Raw genomic sequence first — 14,296 nt, forward strand, 5'->3', positions numbered from 1 at the left:
ACCTAAAGATACTGACACCAGGGGTTCACCGAGGAAATCAGATGGCCAGCCCAGACACACCTGCTTTCCTACCTCCACAACTTTGCTGATGCTGTGCTGTCTCCCTGGAATGTCCTGGACTTCAATTTCGACACGTCAAAATTGTACTCACTCATCAAGACCCATCTCAAAGCTATTTTTCTCATGAAATTCTCCGCTAATTCCTCCAGCTTAAAATCATCTTTTCTTTCTCTGTGTTCCTATAACAAGATCATATCTCTCTATAGCACTTATCACAGCCTGCCAATTAGCAGTTATTCATAAGCAATCAATCCATAAAAGAAGGAAAACTATCCTTTACTGGATATCTACTGGATGCCAGAATACATTATTTCACCCTTTAAAGCAATACCATTAACTAGCTAGTAGTAAACATAAGGAAACTGGGACTGCCTTTATCATCCTCACCATCCGTTTTCAAGCAAAAACACTCAGGGCAAGAGTTGTGTTTTGTTCATTTCTAAAAGTTTAAAACTTTTCAGATATATACTTCTATCTTTTCTCCTGTTAAACTGATAGCTAGAAAAATGTATATTTGAATCTCTTTTCACATGTATATATTCACCTTATTTAATATTACTCTCCCCTTTTCAAATGCATACCTGAATCACTCTTCAGAAGTATAAGTTTGTATATTATACGAAGATGTCCCTCCTATGAATATTAAAAACACTTCCCCGGGATGGGGGTGAGTGCAAACCTGGGGGTTGTACTCATGTTGAAAAAGAATATCTAAAACCAAAGTGTTAAAAGCTGAGGTGAAGCAGCCAGCGACTCTTCTGCCTAGAGGACACTCCTCTCCTTTCTTCTCATCATCTATTCTTTTAAGTAAGCAGTAAAGTTCGTATTTCAAAAACTTCCATGTCTATGGCCTCATTTCCACAAACTTCGGGGTTCACTTGGCCAGATCTGGAGCACTGTGGATCTGGGGACGAGACTTAGAGTGTGTGTGGTAAGGCCCCTTGACAGCTTACTTTCATGCCCTCCTTACCACCCTTCCCCACCTCCTCCCCACTCCCACCACAGCCAAGGAGGTTTCTACCACAGAGCTCCATCCTGGAGCTGCTGTCAATTCAGAAAGGCTTACATCAGTTCAGGTCTGATCCTGGATGGAGCCCATGTCTGTCTAACCTCCCTGCAACCCTCCCACACTTCTTAAAATTTTGTTTTCCTTTTTCTGTGTGCCCAACTTTCATCCTTAGGATAGACTGACTTTCTATGTGCGCTTCTCAGCTCAAGAGTCAGGAAGGGAGGTGTCCCACCTTGTTCGTTTATGTTAAAGCCATTATGATTCCTGAACTATAAAACATAGTAAGAGAAAGAACTAACTGGTACACAGGAAAGGACCCAAAATTAGTTTTCTCTTAATGCTCCAAGGACCATCATATTTTGAATCAAAAAGAAAATTGGGGAAACATGAGCATGTTATCTGTGGGAAGGACAAAGCTTACAACACAAAGACAAAATCTTTCATTTCTTCCCTCACAGATACCTAAGAGAGGTTTTAAAACCTCAAAAGGCCCGGGGGGTGGGGGGTGGGAGGAAGCCTACTCAAGTGAAAAAGCCCAAGAGCTACAAAACCCTTATACCTGAGGAGAGATATAAGCATGGGCCCCAGTCCCTCCATTGGGCCTTAAGAAGGAACTTGTAACCACTGTGAAAACCTGGCTCTCGGAAAACTGAGCGCCCAAACACACCTTACAAACCTCCATCTTCTGCTCCTGGGCTTAAAGCCTCACTTGTACCACGTACCAGCTTCAAATCTGCATCTCTGAAGGTGCCGTGAAATGGACTATCAAACTGCCACAATACGATGTTATGCCTTGGCAGCATCATCACTAAAGTCTCTGAGCCCTTAGGAGGACACACCATAGAAATAAGGCCACTGGTTGCTGTCCCAATGACATTACATGGACCCAAAACTCCTCCCTAGGAATATTTCACCAAAATTAAGTCCCTCACTGTTTAAGCCTTCATTTTTTGTGTCCCGTAAATGGAAATACATCATAGCTACTTTCTCTCTCCAGAATAAGCCTAGGGTATGAAGGATCAATGAGGAAGAAGAATTATCATATTTTTAATCAAGAATCTTTTAGAAGGAGGCATGGAGTAGATGCTAAAATGCAAATATGTGTCACTATAAACAGATTTATTTTAATTTGTAAAGCAATGTGTTTTATAGTTACAACAATTCGCCATCTTAAAAAAGCGAAAGAAGAAAAATCCTTGAAGCGTTACAAAGATAAGTCTGTTGCATTAAATACACTGTTCAGGCAAAACTAATCTCCGTTGTTAGAAGTCAGGATAGTGGTAATCCCTGGGGTCGGGGGGAGGTTGTGAGTGGGAGGGGGGATAGAGAAGTTTCGGGGGTCCTAGTAACATGGTTTCTTGATCGAAGTGATGGTTACACAGGTGAATTCAGTTTGTGAAAATTTATCAAGCTTATGATTCTCTATATATGTTAAACATCAGTAAAGAATTAAAAACAACAACAACAAATCAATTTTCCTCAATCTCAGAGTCTCAAGAATTGCCTGTTTGGAAAGAGAACCTCCAGCAGATGTTTTTGAGAGTTTCAGTTCAAAAGAAGACATTTAAACTTAGGCAGATAAGAATAAGATACTAGCCAAAGAGGTCAGGGTCTTAAAATGAAAAACAAATATAAGAGGCAGTTTCAAATCTTGCCTAATTGCAGAAACCCAAGGAAGGCACAGAACTTCCCTCTTCTTTAGTAAGAGACTTATTTTTTAATCTCATTGTCCTTATTTTTAAAGATTCATTCCAAATTTGGGCATGTTGTTTTGAACTGCAAAAGGTAATTTTTTTCTTAAAAGTATAAAATGAAAATGGAAAATTCATGGGATAAAATTTTGTGTTTCACCCTGTTTAATAAGCACAGTCATTGGAGAATACAAATTGGGAATATGGAGAATGGCATATTTGATTCCATGAATGAATCTGATTTCTTCACTAAAATGAAGGAGCCTTTAGCTTTAGGATATGAACTGCAGTGTGTACTAATTATAAATACTGACTGGTGTTGTCTATAAAACGGTCCTAGGAGGACAAAAAACTGGAAACCATATGAATTTAAGGCAAATTTCCATGTGAACTTTTTGGGTATGGTTTAAAGGTACAATATGCAATACATTTTCCCAGGTTTTTTTAAAATTGTGCTTTATTTTTATATACTCTGGCTATATTTTACAAATCCTTATTGACTTTGGAAAGCCTGAATATATACAGCATTAAGATAATGGATATCTGCACTTATCAAAATGCTTCTAGATAGAGTTCTAATATGTTACTTTGTAATTAAAATAAGAATATTAATAACACGTCAGGTCTGACTTTTGACCTTGTGAACTAAGACAGCCAAACCTATATACATCCCATCCGATACGCTCTTTCTACAATGTGATGCTGACACTCCTGTATGGAGAGGTGGCTCTTGAGCCTAGGCAGGCCTTTGTAACTAACCCGACCAACAGAGTATGACAGAGGAGACACTATGTGACTTCCAAAACTAGATCATAAAAGGCAACACAGCATCTGTCTGGCTCTCTCTCAGGGTGCTCATCCTTGGCACCCAGCCACCATGTCATGAGGAAGCTCAAACTAGCCCACACAGAGAGACCAGTGGTGTGCTGGAGCCAACTCATATTGGCTCTTGGGAGGCAACTGTTAAATCCTCGAGAATTTTGTGAACCAGTTGTCAAAAACAGCCATTGTTAAAAATTAGCTAATGTAAACTTACAATTAATTATACTAAAAATAAAGGTAATAAATACTCAAACCTAATCACTTCCTAAAACTTTTCCCACATTTTACTATTATCTATGTTCCAAAGGTTATTAATGTGTATTGTCTGTATATGGTGGAAATACCATATAATGGAGCTACTGCTATTATGCGGCCCTTCCCAACTCTAGAAAAGTCAAGCCTCAGGATTAGAGCTACTCTAGACCTTCTTTTCCAAAGTTTAAAAACAATCCTTACAAAGATCACACCGATCCACGAGGATTTTAATTGCTTTTCAGAATGAAGTCCAACATTCTTTAAAAATACACAAAACTGAGCAAACAACAACACAGAATTCAAAATATCTATGATCCAAAAAGTTAACTACTACACATGCAAAAAGTAGGAAAAATGAGTCAAGGGATACAGACCCAGAAAAGACAGAGATGACAGAATTATCACATAAGGACAAGAAAACAGATACTATAAATATGCTCCACAAAATCAAGAATGTAAAGGAGAACACGAACACAAAGAGGAGAAAAATCAAAGATTTTTTTTTTTCGGTAACAGCTTTACTGAGATATAATTCACATAGGGAAATTGGAGATTTTTAAAAAGAACAAAATACAACCTCTAGAGATGAAAATACAATATCTGAAAGGAATATTTCACTGAATGAGATTTATGGCAAATTAGACATTACAGAAAAAAAAGAAATCACTGAACTTGAAAACGTAGCAGGAGAATGGATGGAAAATGAAGTACAAGGAGAAATAAGACTGGAAAACAAATGAAAAGAGCTTCAGTGATTTGAGGCATAATGTCAAGTAACCTGGGATCCCTGTTAATAAACTCCCAGCAGAAGAGGGAGGGAGGAGACAGAAAAGATATTTGAGGAAATAACACCCCCCAAAAATTTTCCAGATTTGATGAAAATTATAAACCCATGGACCCAAGAAGCTTTAAATGAACTCCGAACAAAATTTTAAAAAAGAAAGAAAAAATTTTTAAAATACTAGACTAAGGCCCATCAAAACCAAATGTGTGCAATCCAGTGATAAAAAGAAAATCTTAAAAGCAAAGGCAAAAAAGATATATTAGGGAAATCAACATCCTATAATTTAAAAACACAAAAAAAAACACCTGATGACACATATGCTAAAGATTAAGAACATTTGAAGGAATACTGTGACTCCCTTTCTCCTCAAATATATGACTTTTCCAACGTGTGCTTTACCTAGGTTACTGCAACTTCTCTTATTCTAGAAATGCATCTTTGAATCTCTTTTCAAATGTATGTTTTACCTTGTTTATTATCATTCCCTTTAATATTCAAACACATACTTAAATCGCTTTTCAGATGCATAGTTTCCTTGTGAATATAAAAGCTTCCTTCCTCTGTGGATCCCAGGTATAAAAAAGAACTTGTAAATTGAAGAGTCAAGACCTGAGGTGGAGCCATACAATGGGATACTATTCAGCAATAAAAAGGAATGAAGTACTTCAGAATAGTCAAAACCACGGACAGAAAGTAGAACGGTGGCTGCCAGGGGTTGAAGAGGTGGAATGGGAGTTATTGTAATGAGTGCAGAGCTTCAGCTTTGCAAGATGAAAAGAGCTCGAGAGACGGATGGTGGTGACGGCTGCACAACAAAATGAATGTTCTTAATACCACAGAACATACCCTTAAAAATGCTTAAGACGGTAAATTTTACATTATGTGTATTTTACCACAATAAAAAAAAATCAACCCAAATTTTTTTAAAAAAGGAAGGAGGTACTGATACATGCTGCAACATGGACGAACCTTGGAAACATTACACCAAGTGAAAGAAACCAGAAAAAAAGGCCACATATTGTGTGATTCTATTTATATGAAATGTTCAGAATAGGCAAATCTATAGACACGAAGTAGGTTTGTGGTTGCCTAGGGCTGGGGGCGTGCCGGGGGAAATAGGGGAAGTGACTGTGAATGGGTACAAGGTTTATTTTTGGGATGATGAAAATGTTCTGAAATTGACTTTAATAACAATGGTTGCACAAATCAGTGAACATACTAAAAGTCATTGAATTGTACCTGCTAAATGGGTGAATTGTATGGTATGTGAATTATATCTTAATAATTCTGCTATTAAAAAAAAAACTGAGGTGGAGCAAGTCACCAGCTCCTGACTCATGGATGCTCCTCTCCCTTGTTACTGAGTGTCATTTTTAACAAGTAACAAAGGTTTTATTTCAAAACATTCCAAGTCTGTTGCCATATTTCCACAACTCTCACCTCAGCTCTCTTGTGTGGCCTCGGGTAAGTTACTTAACTGTGGTAACCCTCAATTCTCCTCATCTATCACCCACCTCTTCCTCCACAGGAGGACAAGGTTGTTGGGGAGAATAAATGAGCTACGAAAGCCTCAAGAACAATGGCAGGCATACAGTGGGTGCCCAATAACTGCTTGGAGAATTGACTGAAAAACTGAACAGATCAGGTCTATGTAGAGTACTGAATTTAAAAAGCTAAACAGCCCCAGAAAATGTAACATTAATACACGGTAAATAATTCTGTCAAGTCATGCCTCCTTCAGAAAGGAGGAGGGAAAGGGTATTTTCAGCTTTATCTTTCTCTTTAGCCATGCATCTCCATTTCTATAGTTATTTCATACTAAGGCTTTCCTGTTGACCCTAAATCCAAATTTTACGTTTTGAGGAAGGAGAGATATTCTACATACTTGATCCAATGAACCAGATTGGCTTTTTTGTTTTTTGTTTTTGTCTCATTCTCTTTATCTAATTTCCCGGGGCTAATAAAGAAAGAAGCATTTTCTGTCTTCCCTTATCACAAATTCTCCGAGACCAAAAACTAGAAGAAAATCTGCTCAGCCATCCGCATCCACCCACCTCTAGCAGGCCAGGGCTCAGGAATGGTGGCTTAGCCAAAGCCTTCTAGCAGAAAGAGCAGCTCCGTGACGAAAGAGGACAGGAAGATCTGCATGGCCTAACACTGAACATCGTTCAAAATGCTCTGCTAAGTGGGAAAGGAGAGCTGCAAAGCAGTAAATGTAACACAATGCAATTTATATTATTTTTAGTTAACTAATTCGTGGGTCTATTGCGTACATATATATGTATATAAATAGAAAACCCGGAAGAATATACAATAGCCCCAAAAATCAGCAGTAGGCTTGCCTGAAAGGGAGGGATTATGAGGTCTTTCACTGTGTACCTTCTACATTTCCGTATTGCTTGAAATTTTTCTAACAAGAATGTTTTACTTTTATAATCTGGACAAAAATTAGCTAGAGAGACTAAAAGAGAAACTGGCACAACTCCAGCTCTTACCTCCACCCCCCCGACCTCCTACCCACACCACCACTTATGGAGAGGCCCTCTACCCAAGCACAATGGGGACCTCTCTCTACAAAGGAAAAGAGGCACAACTCTCCAACAGCCTCCTCTGCTTCTGGAGAATGAAAGGATATCAGAGCCCTGACTGGTGAGAATGAAGAACCGCGGCCACAGAACTCACCAGGATTTCCAGACTTGACTAAATCACTCTCTCCTTCCTTCTCTTGAACTTTCTTTGCTTTCTTTTTAACAGGCCCATCATTCTCCAGTGGTCTCTTTTTACTTCTGTCAGTTTCTGCAACCTATATCAGGAAGGTTAGAAAATGATGTGTTATCTCTAATCTCAAAACCTGATGTATGCAAAATAACTTAAACCTTATTTCTGAATGACAACCAGGGCCTTGCTATGCACCCTTCATAGAATCATCCACATTGAGCTCTGGGAAGACATATGGGTGAACTGTTTTTACCATCATTAAAGACAAGGTGGAGACTGGCAGGTCATTAGCCCCAGCACCTCAACCCCTGCTAGAATTAACGAGAACCAACACTCCTCCCTTTCTATACCCAATCAGCCTTCACGGGGCTGGCCAGGTGCACAGCGGTTAAGTTCACACATTCCACTTTGGTGGCCTGGGGTTCGCCAGTCCGGAGCCTGGGTGTGGAGCTATGCACTGCTTATCAAGCCATGCTGTGGCAGGCATCTCACATATAAAGTAGAGGAAGATGGGCACGTGGATAAAGAAGATGTGGTATATATACACAATGGAATACTACTCAGCCATAAAAAAAGACGAAATTGGCCCATTCACAACAACGTGGATGGACCTCGAGGGCATTATGTTAAGCGAAATAAGTCAGTCAGAGAAAGACGAACTCTATATGACTCCACTCATAGGTGGAAATTAGTATATTGAGAAGGAGATCTGATCGGTGGTTACCAGGGAAAAGGGGGGGTGGGGGGAGGGTACGGAGGGGGAAGTGGTGTACCCACAACATAACTAACAAAAATGTACAACTGAAATCTCACAAGGTTGTAATCTATCATAACATTAATTAAAAAAAAAAAAAAAAAAAAGATGGGCACGGATGTTAGCGCAGGGCCAGTCTTTCTGGGCAAAAAGAGGAGAATTGGCGTCAGATGTTAGCTCAGGGCTAATCTTCCTCAACAAAAAGAAAAATCAGCCTTCACCAAGTCTCATACTATAGAACTTGAATTACCCTACTTACATATGTTAAATAAAATACCTTTAAGAAAAAAACTAATATTTATTTAGAAAAGATAAAATTAGATAATAAAAGAACAGAATCATTTCTCAAATGTTAATTGTAATTTATCTCTATGTTCACCACTGAAGATGCCACAAGATTATGAACCACCTGTTGGCAGGAAATCTGTCAAAAATCCTTCAGCAAATATCCTCTAAATGGTGGGTGTAAAATAAAATCTTGGTGAATTCATGAAAATGCAAACTATCGTCAAAAAAAAAAAAGACAAGAGAGGAGCAATCACTGCATGGAAGAAATGTAAACGAAGGGAACAAGATTTTGAAGCAGCCAAGCTGTGAGCCACATTAAAACTTGGCAGGGTGGCTAAAAGCCAGTCTGCCAGCCCCTTCCACAGCCTCATTCTGAGAAATTCTGCACCACGGAGTCCAGAGAGGGAGCACCCTTAGACTTTCCCCCGTGGCAATGTCTCTGGTAAGAAGAAAACAAACAAAAAAAACCACTTATTTTACTCAGTTGAAGGGTGGCAAGCAACAGGAAGGATCCAATGACCAAGCATCACATCTGTACCATCTTAAGAAACTTTACCCACCCAAACTGTGTATTAGACTTTATGATCTGAAGTGTGAGGGTGTAATCACTGGGGAGCTCACAACATGACTGCTTTTACCCATAGTCGCTTGGAATATTCAGCAAGCTGCTGTTGCAGCCTTAAAGACTAGAGATTTAACGGCAGTTTTCTAGTCACCCAACCAAACACATGTAAAGCTCCTCTTGAACCCTCAATCCAGAAAAAAAAAAAAGAGGAGGGAGAACAGAGGTTACAAGACGCATCCTTTGCCCACAAGCCCCTATCCTCATCACAATGAGAGTCAGGAGACCTGAGTTTCCGTCTCAGGTCTGCCATTAAGAACCTGTATGATCTTAGCCTCAAGTCTTTTACCCCAAATGGAAACTAAAGTCTTGGAATTACAATATTCAGCCGCCCAGGCTTTTCCCTCCTTCTCCTTCCCGAGCCCCGCCCCTTTCTCATCTGGCCGCGTCCTCTCGCCGATTCTCGCGAACACTCTCCGCCTCCTCCCGCTCCACTCACAAGCCCCGCCCCCTCGCCCCGATGGCCCCGCCCCGACCTGGACCAAACTCACCAACTGTGGCGGCAACGGAGGCGGGAAAGAGGACGCTAGGGGCGCTGCGGCATCGGAGTCAGGGTCCGCCTTCTCGGCAGCCCCCGGGGGAGAGGAGGTGGACTTCAGGCTTCCCGCAGACTGGAAGAATCTGCTCAAAACCGCCTGCCTTGCCGGGGCTGGGCCGGCAGCAGCGGCGCCGCCAGCGGCAGGCTTCCGGCGCGACATCGCGGGGCCAGGAGTGACAGCCCAGGGGCAGGCCCGAGCCGGGAGCGCGAACCCGCGGCCGCAGGTCCCGGGCGTCTGCGGGCGCGAGCACGTCGCGACCCTGCGGTGCGCCGGGGCAGGAGGCGGGGCGGGGGCGGGATCTCGCCTGCACAAATCGGGCCGAGGGGCGTGGTGGCCGCTATTTGGCGCCACACTTGACCGGGAATCCAGGTGTAGCGAGCGAGCTCGAAAGTGTTTGCTGCCGCTGTCATGGTTCGTCCGCTAAATTGCATCGTCGCCGTGTCGCAGAATATGGGCATCGGCAAGAATGGGGACCTGCCGTGGCCCCCACTCAGGTACCTGCTGGGCCGGGGAGGGTTGGGTGTGCGGGGTTCGAAGCTGGCGCAAGATGCCCTTGACCCGGGTGCCCGGGCGGGGCCGCGCCGGGCCGACTGGCAGCGGGAGGATGGGGCCGGGCTTGCGACATGAACTCACCGGGCCTGGGCCTCCTTCTGTGTCAGGAACCGAGAGGCCAAGTTACTGATTTCCGTCCCGCTCCTGCTGCCCTGCGAGGCCTTTCCCCTCGCGCCCGCCCCAGAGCAAAGTCCCGGTCCTGGAGAAGCCACCCCCACCCCGGGCACCATGTGTCCGGCGTGGGTACCGTTCTGAGTAACGCTGTGTTTCTCTAACTTGTAGGAATGAATTCAAGTATTTCCAAAGAATGACCACAGCCTCTTCAGTAGAAGGTAATATGGGATTTTTAAGTGATAGAGGTTCGCCAACAGTCTTGCTGGAGTAAGCTTACCAGTGCAAATTTTACTTAAATCAAAAGTCTTCCCTGTTAATCTGGGACCGTTTCTCTTACCATCGATCTGTATGCAGTTCCCAAGGTTCATTAAACATCTTTTTTTTTTTTTCAGTCTCTACGTTTTTAGTTGTTTTTGAATTTTACTAATAGTACCTTATCCTGAACACTTCCTTTCTTTTTCTTTATTGAGTTCATAATAGTTTACATTATTTCTTGACTGTCACCGCATAAGGGCTCCCCTTCACCCCTATGCCCACCCCCCACCCTCCTTCCCCTGGTAACCACTGACTGTTTTCTTTGTCCATGTGTTTGTTTATATTCCACATATGAGTAAAATCATATGGTGTTTGTCTTTCTCAGTCTGGCTTATTTTGCTTAGCATGATGCCCTCCAGGTCCTTCCATGTTGTTGTAAATGGGATGATTTTGTCTTTTGTTATGTCTGAGTGGTATTCCGTTGTATATATGCCACATCTTCTTTATCCAGTCATCAGTGGATGGGCAGTTGGATTGTTACCATGTCTTGGCTAATGTGAAAAGTGCTGCAATGAACATAGGGGTGCACAGGACTCTTTGGATTGTTGATTTCAAGTTCTTTGGATAAATACCCAAGTAGTGGGACAGCTGGATCATATAGTATTTCTGTTTTTAATTTTTTGAGAAATCTCCATACTGTTTTCCATAGTGGCTGCACCAGTTTGCATTCCCACCAGCAGTGAATGAGAGTTCCCTTTTCTCCACAACCTCTCCAACATTTGCTATTTTTGTCTTAGTGATTATAGCCATTTAACAGGTGTAAGGTGGTATTTTAGTTGAGTTTTGATTTGCATTTCCCTGATGATTAGTGAGGTTGAACATCTTCTCGTGTATTTACTGGCCATCTGTATATGTTCTTTGGAAAAATGTCTGTTCATATCCTCTGCCCATTTTTTGGTCGGGCTTCGTTTTTTTGTTGTTCAGTTGTGTGAGTTCCTTACATATTATGGAGATTAACCCCTTGTCAGAAATATGATTTGCAAATATTTTCACCCAGTTGATGGGTTGTCTCTTTGTTTTGATCCTAGTTTCTTTTCCTTGCATATGCTCTGTAGTCTGATGAACTCCCACTTGTTTATTTTTCCTTTTGTTTCCCTTGTCTGAGAAAACATGGTATTCGAAAAGATCCTTTTTAGTTCAATGTCAAAGAGTGTAGTACCTATATTATCTTCCAGGAGTTTTATGGTTTCAGGACTTATCTTCAAGTCTTTGATCCATTTTGAGTTTATCTTTGTGTATGGCATGAGATAATAGTCTACTTTCATTCTTTTGCATGTGGGCTGTCCAGTTTTCCCAACACCATTTATTGAAGAGACTATCTTTTCTCCATTGTAAGTTCTTGGCACCTTTGTCGAAGATTATTTGTCTGTAGTTCTGCGGTTTTATTTCTAGACTTTCAGTTCTGTTCCATTGATCTGTGTGCCTGTTTTTGTACCAGTACCATGCTGTTTTGATCACTATGACCTTGTAGTACATTTTGAAGTCACGGATTGTGATTCCTCCAGCTTTGTTCGTTTTTCTCAGGATTGCCTTAGCAATTCAAGGTCTTTGGTCACCCCATATGAATTTTAGGATTCTTTGTTCTATTGCCATGAAGAATGTCATTGGGATTCTGATTGGAATTGCACTGAATCTGTAGATTGCTTTGGGTAGTATGGACATTTTAACTATGTTTATTCTTCCAATCCATGTGCATGGAATCTCTTTCCATCTCTTTATGTCATTATCAATTTCATTCAGTCATGTCTTATAGTTTTCATTGTATAAGTCCTTCACCTCCTTGGTTAAATTTATTCCTAGGTACTTTATTCTTTTTGTTGTGATTGTAAATGGAATTGTATTCTTCAGTTCTCTTTCTGTAAGTTCGTTATTGGAGTATAGAAAAGCAACTGATTTTTGTAAGTTGATTTTGTACCCTGCAACTTTACTGTAGTTGTTAATTATTTCTGTTAGTTTTTCCATGGATTCTTTGCAGTTTTCTGTATATAAGATCATGTCGTCTGCAAACAGCAAGAGTTTTATTTCTTCACTCCCAATTTGGATTCCTTTTATTCCTTTCTCTTGCCTAATTGCTCTGGCCAAAACCTCCTGTACTATGTTGAATAAGAGAGGTGGTAGTGGAAATCCTTGTCTTCTTCCTGTTCTCAGGGGGGTGGCGTTCAGTTTTTGCCCATTGAGTATGATGTTAGCTGTGGGTTTGTCATATGTGGCCTTTATTATGTTGAGGTAATTTCCTTCTATCCCCATGTTGTTAAGAGTTTTTGTCGTAAATGGCTATTGGATCTTGTCAAATGCTTTCACTGCATCTATTGAGATGATCATGTGGTTTTTATTCCTCAATTTGTTGATGTGGTGTATCACATTTATTGATTTGCAGATGGTGAACCATCCCTGTGTCCTGGTATAAATCCCACTTGATCATGATGTATGAACCTTTTGATGAATTGCTGAATTCGGGTTGCCAAGATTTTGGTGAGGATTTTTGCCTCTGTGTTTATCAGCAATATTGGCCTGTAGTTGTCCTTTTTTGTGTTGTCCTTATCAGGCTTTGGTATCAGAGTGATGTTGGCCTCCTAGAATATGTTAAGTAGTATTCCATATTCCCTAATATTTTGGAATAGCTTGAGAAGGAGAGGTGTTAAAACCTGTCTGAAAGTTTGGTAGAATTCCCCAGGGAAGCCATCTGGTCCTGAGCTTTTATTCTTTGCAATGCTTTTGATTACTGTTTGAATCTCTTGCCTTGTGATTGGTCTATTCAGATTATCTGTTTCTTCTTGATTCAGCTTTGGGAGGTTGTAAGAGTCTAAGAATTTATCCATTTCCTCTAGATTATCCATTTAGTTGGCATATAGTTTTTGGTAGTATTCTCCTATAATCCATTGTATTTCTGTGGTGTCTGTTGTTTCTCCTCTTTCATTTCTGATTTTGTTTATCTGAGCTTTCTCTCTTTTTTTCTTTGTGAGTCTGCATAGAGATTTGTCAATTTTATTTATCTTCTCAAAGAACCAGCTCTTTGTTTCATTCATCCTTTCTACTACCTTTTTTGTTTCAATAGTATTTATTTCTGCTCTGATTTTTATTATTTCTCTCCTTCTGCTGTCTTTGGGCTTTGTTTGTTCTTCTTTTTCTAATTCACTTAGTTGTAATTTGAGATTGGTTATTTGAGATTTTTCTTGTTTGTTAAGATGTGCCTGTATTGTGATGAAATTTCCCTCGTGATACGGCTTTTGCTGCATCCCATGCTTTCTTCAGTAATCCATGGCTTGTTCAATAGTTTGTTCTTTAGTCTCCACATCTTTGTCCCTTTCTCAGTTTTTTTCTTGTAATTAATTTCTAGCTTTATAGCATTGTGATCAGAAAAGATGCTTGTTATTATTTCAATTTTCTTAAATTTATTGAGGCTTGCCTCGTTTCCCAACATGTGGTCTATCCTTGAGAATGTTCCATGCACACTTGAGAAGAATGTGTATTCTGCTGTTTTTGGATGGAGTGTTGTATGTTATGTCTATTAAGTCCAACTGGTTTAGCTTTTCATTTAATTCCCCTGTTCCTTGTTGATTTTCTGTCTGGATGATCTATCCATTGATGTGAGTGGAGTGTTGAGGTCCCCTACTATTATTGTGTTATTATTAATATATTCTTTTAGGTTTGTTAATAGTTGCTTTATGAACTTTGGTGCTCCTGTGTTGGGTGCATAGATATTTATAAGTGTGTCTTCTTGATGGAGTGTCCCTTTGATCATTATATACTGCCCGTCTTTGTCTCTCTTTACC

The 14,296-nt window shown here is 40.6% G+C and overlaps 2 protein-coding genes across 3 annotated transcripts in view; one reads left to right on the plus strand and one right to left on the minus strand.

Moving 5' to 3' along the window:
* MSH3 (mutS homolog 3) overlaps nt 1-9,708 on the minus strand; it is a 158,437-nt gene extending 148,729 nt beyond the window's left edge. Inside the window, exons 1-2 of the mRNA XM_046667722.1 lie at nt 9,495-9,708; nt 7,304-7,424 (exon numbers count right to left, since the gene is read on the minus strand). Of these exons, the coding sequence (XP_046523678.1) occupies nt 7,304-7,424; nt 9,495-9,701 (328 nt within the window). The 5' untranslated portion in view covers nt 9,702-9,708. The remainder of the gene's footprint in view (nt 1-7,303; nt 7,425-9,494) is intronic.
* A 186-nt stretch (nt 9,709-9,894) lies between these two features.
* The window catches only part of DHFR (dihydrofolate reductase), a 29,204-nt gene continuing 24,802 nt past the window's right edge, over nt 9,895-14,296 (plus strand). Inside the window, exons 1-2 of one of the 2 annotated variants that reach the window (XM_046667723.1) lie at nt 9,895-10,036; nt 10,377-10,426. In XM_046667723.1, coding sequence (XP_046523679.1) covers nt 9,951-10,036; nt 10,377-10,426 — 136 coding nt within the window. In that variant the 5' untranslated portion in view covers nt 9,895-9,950. The remainder of the gene's footprint in view (nt 10,037-10,376; nt 10,427-14,296) is intronic. The other variant, XM_046667724.1, reaches the window with a different exon arrangement.

This window comes from Equus quagga, chromosome 7, assembly GCF_021613505.1.
Source record: "Equus quagga isolate Etosha38 chromosome 7, UCLA_HA_Equagga_1.0, whole genome shotgun sequence".
Classification (NCBI taxonomy): Eukaryota; Metazoa; Chordata; class Mammalia; order Perissodactyla; family Equidae; genus Equus; species Equus quagga.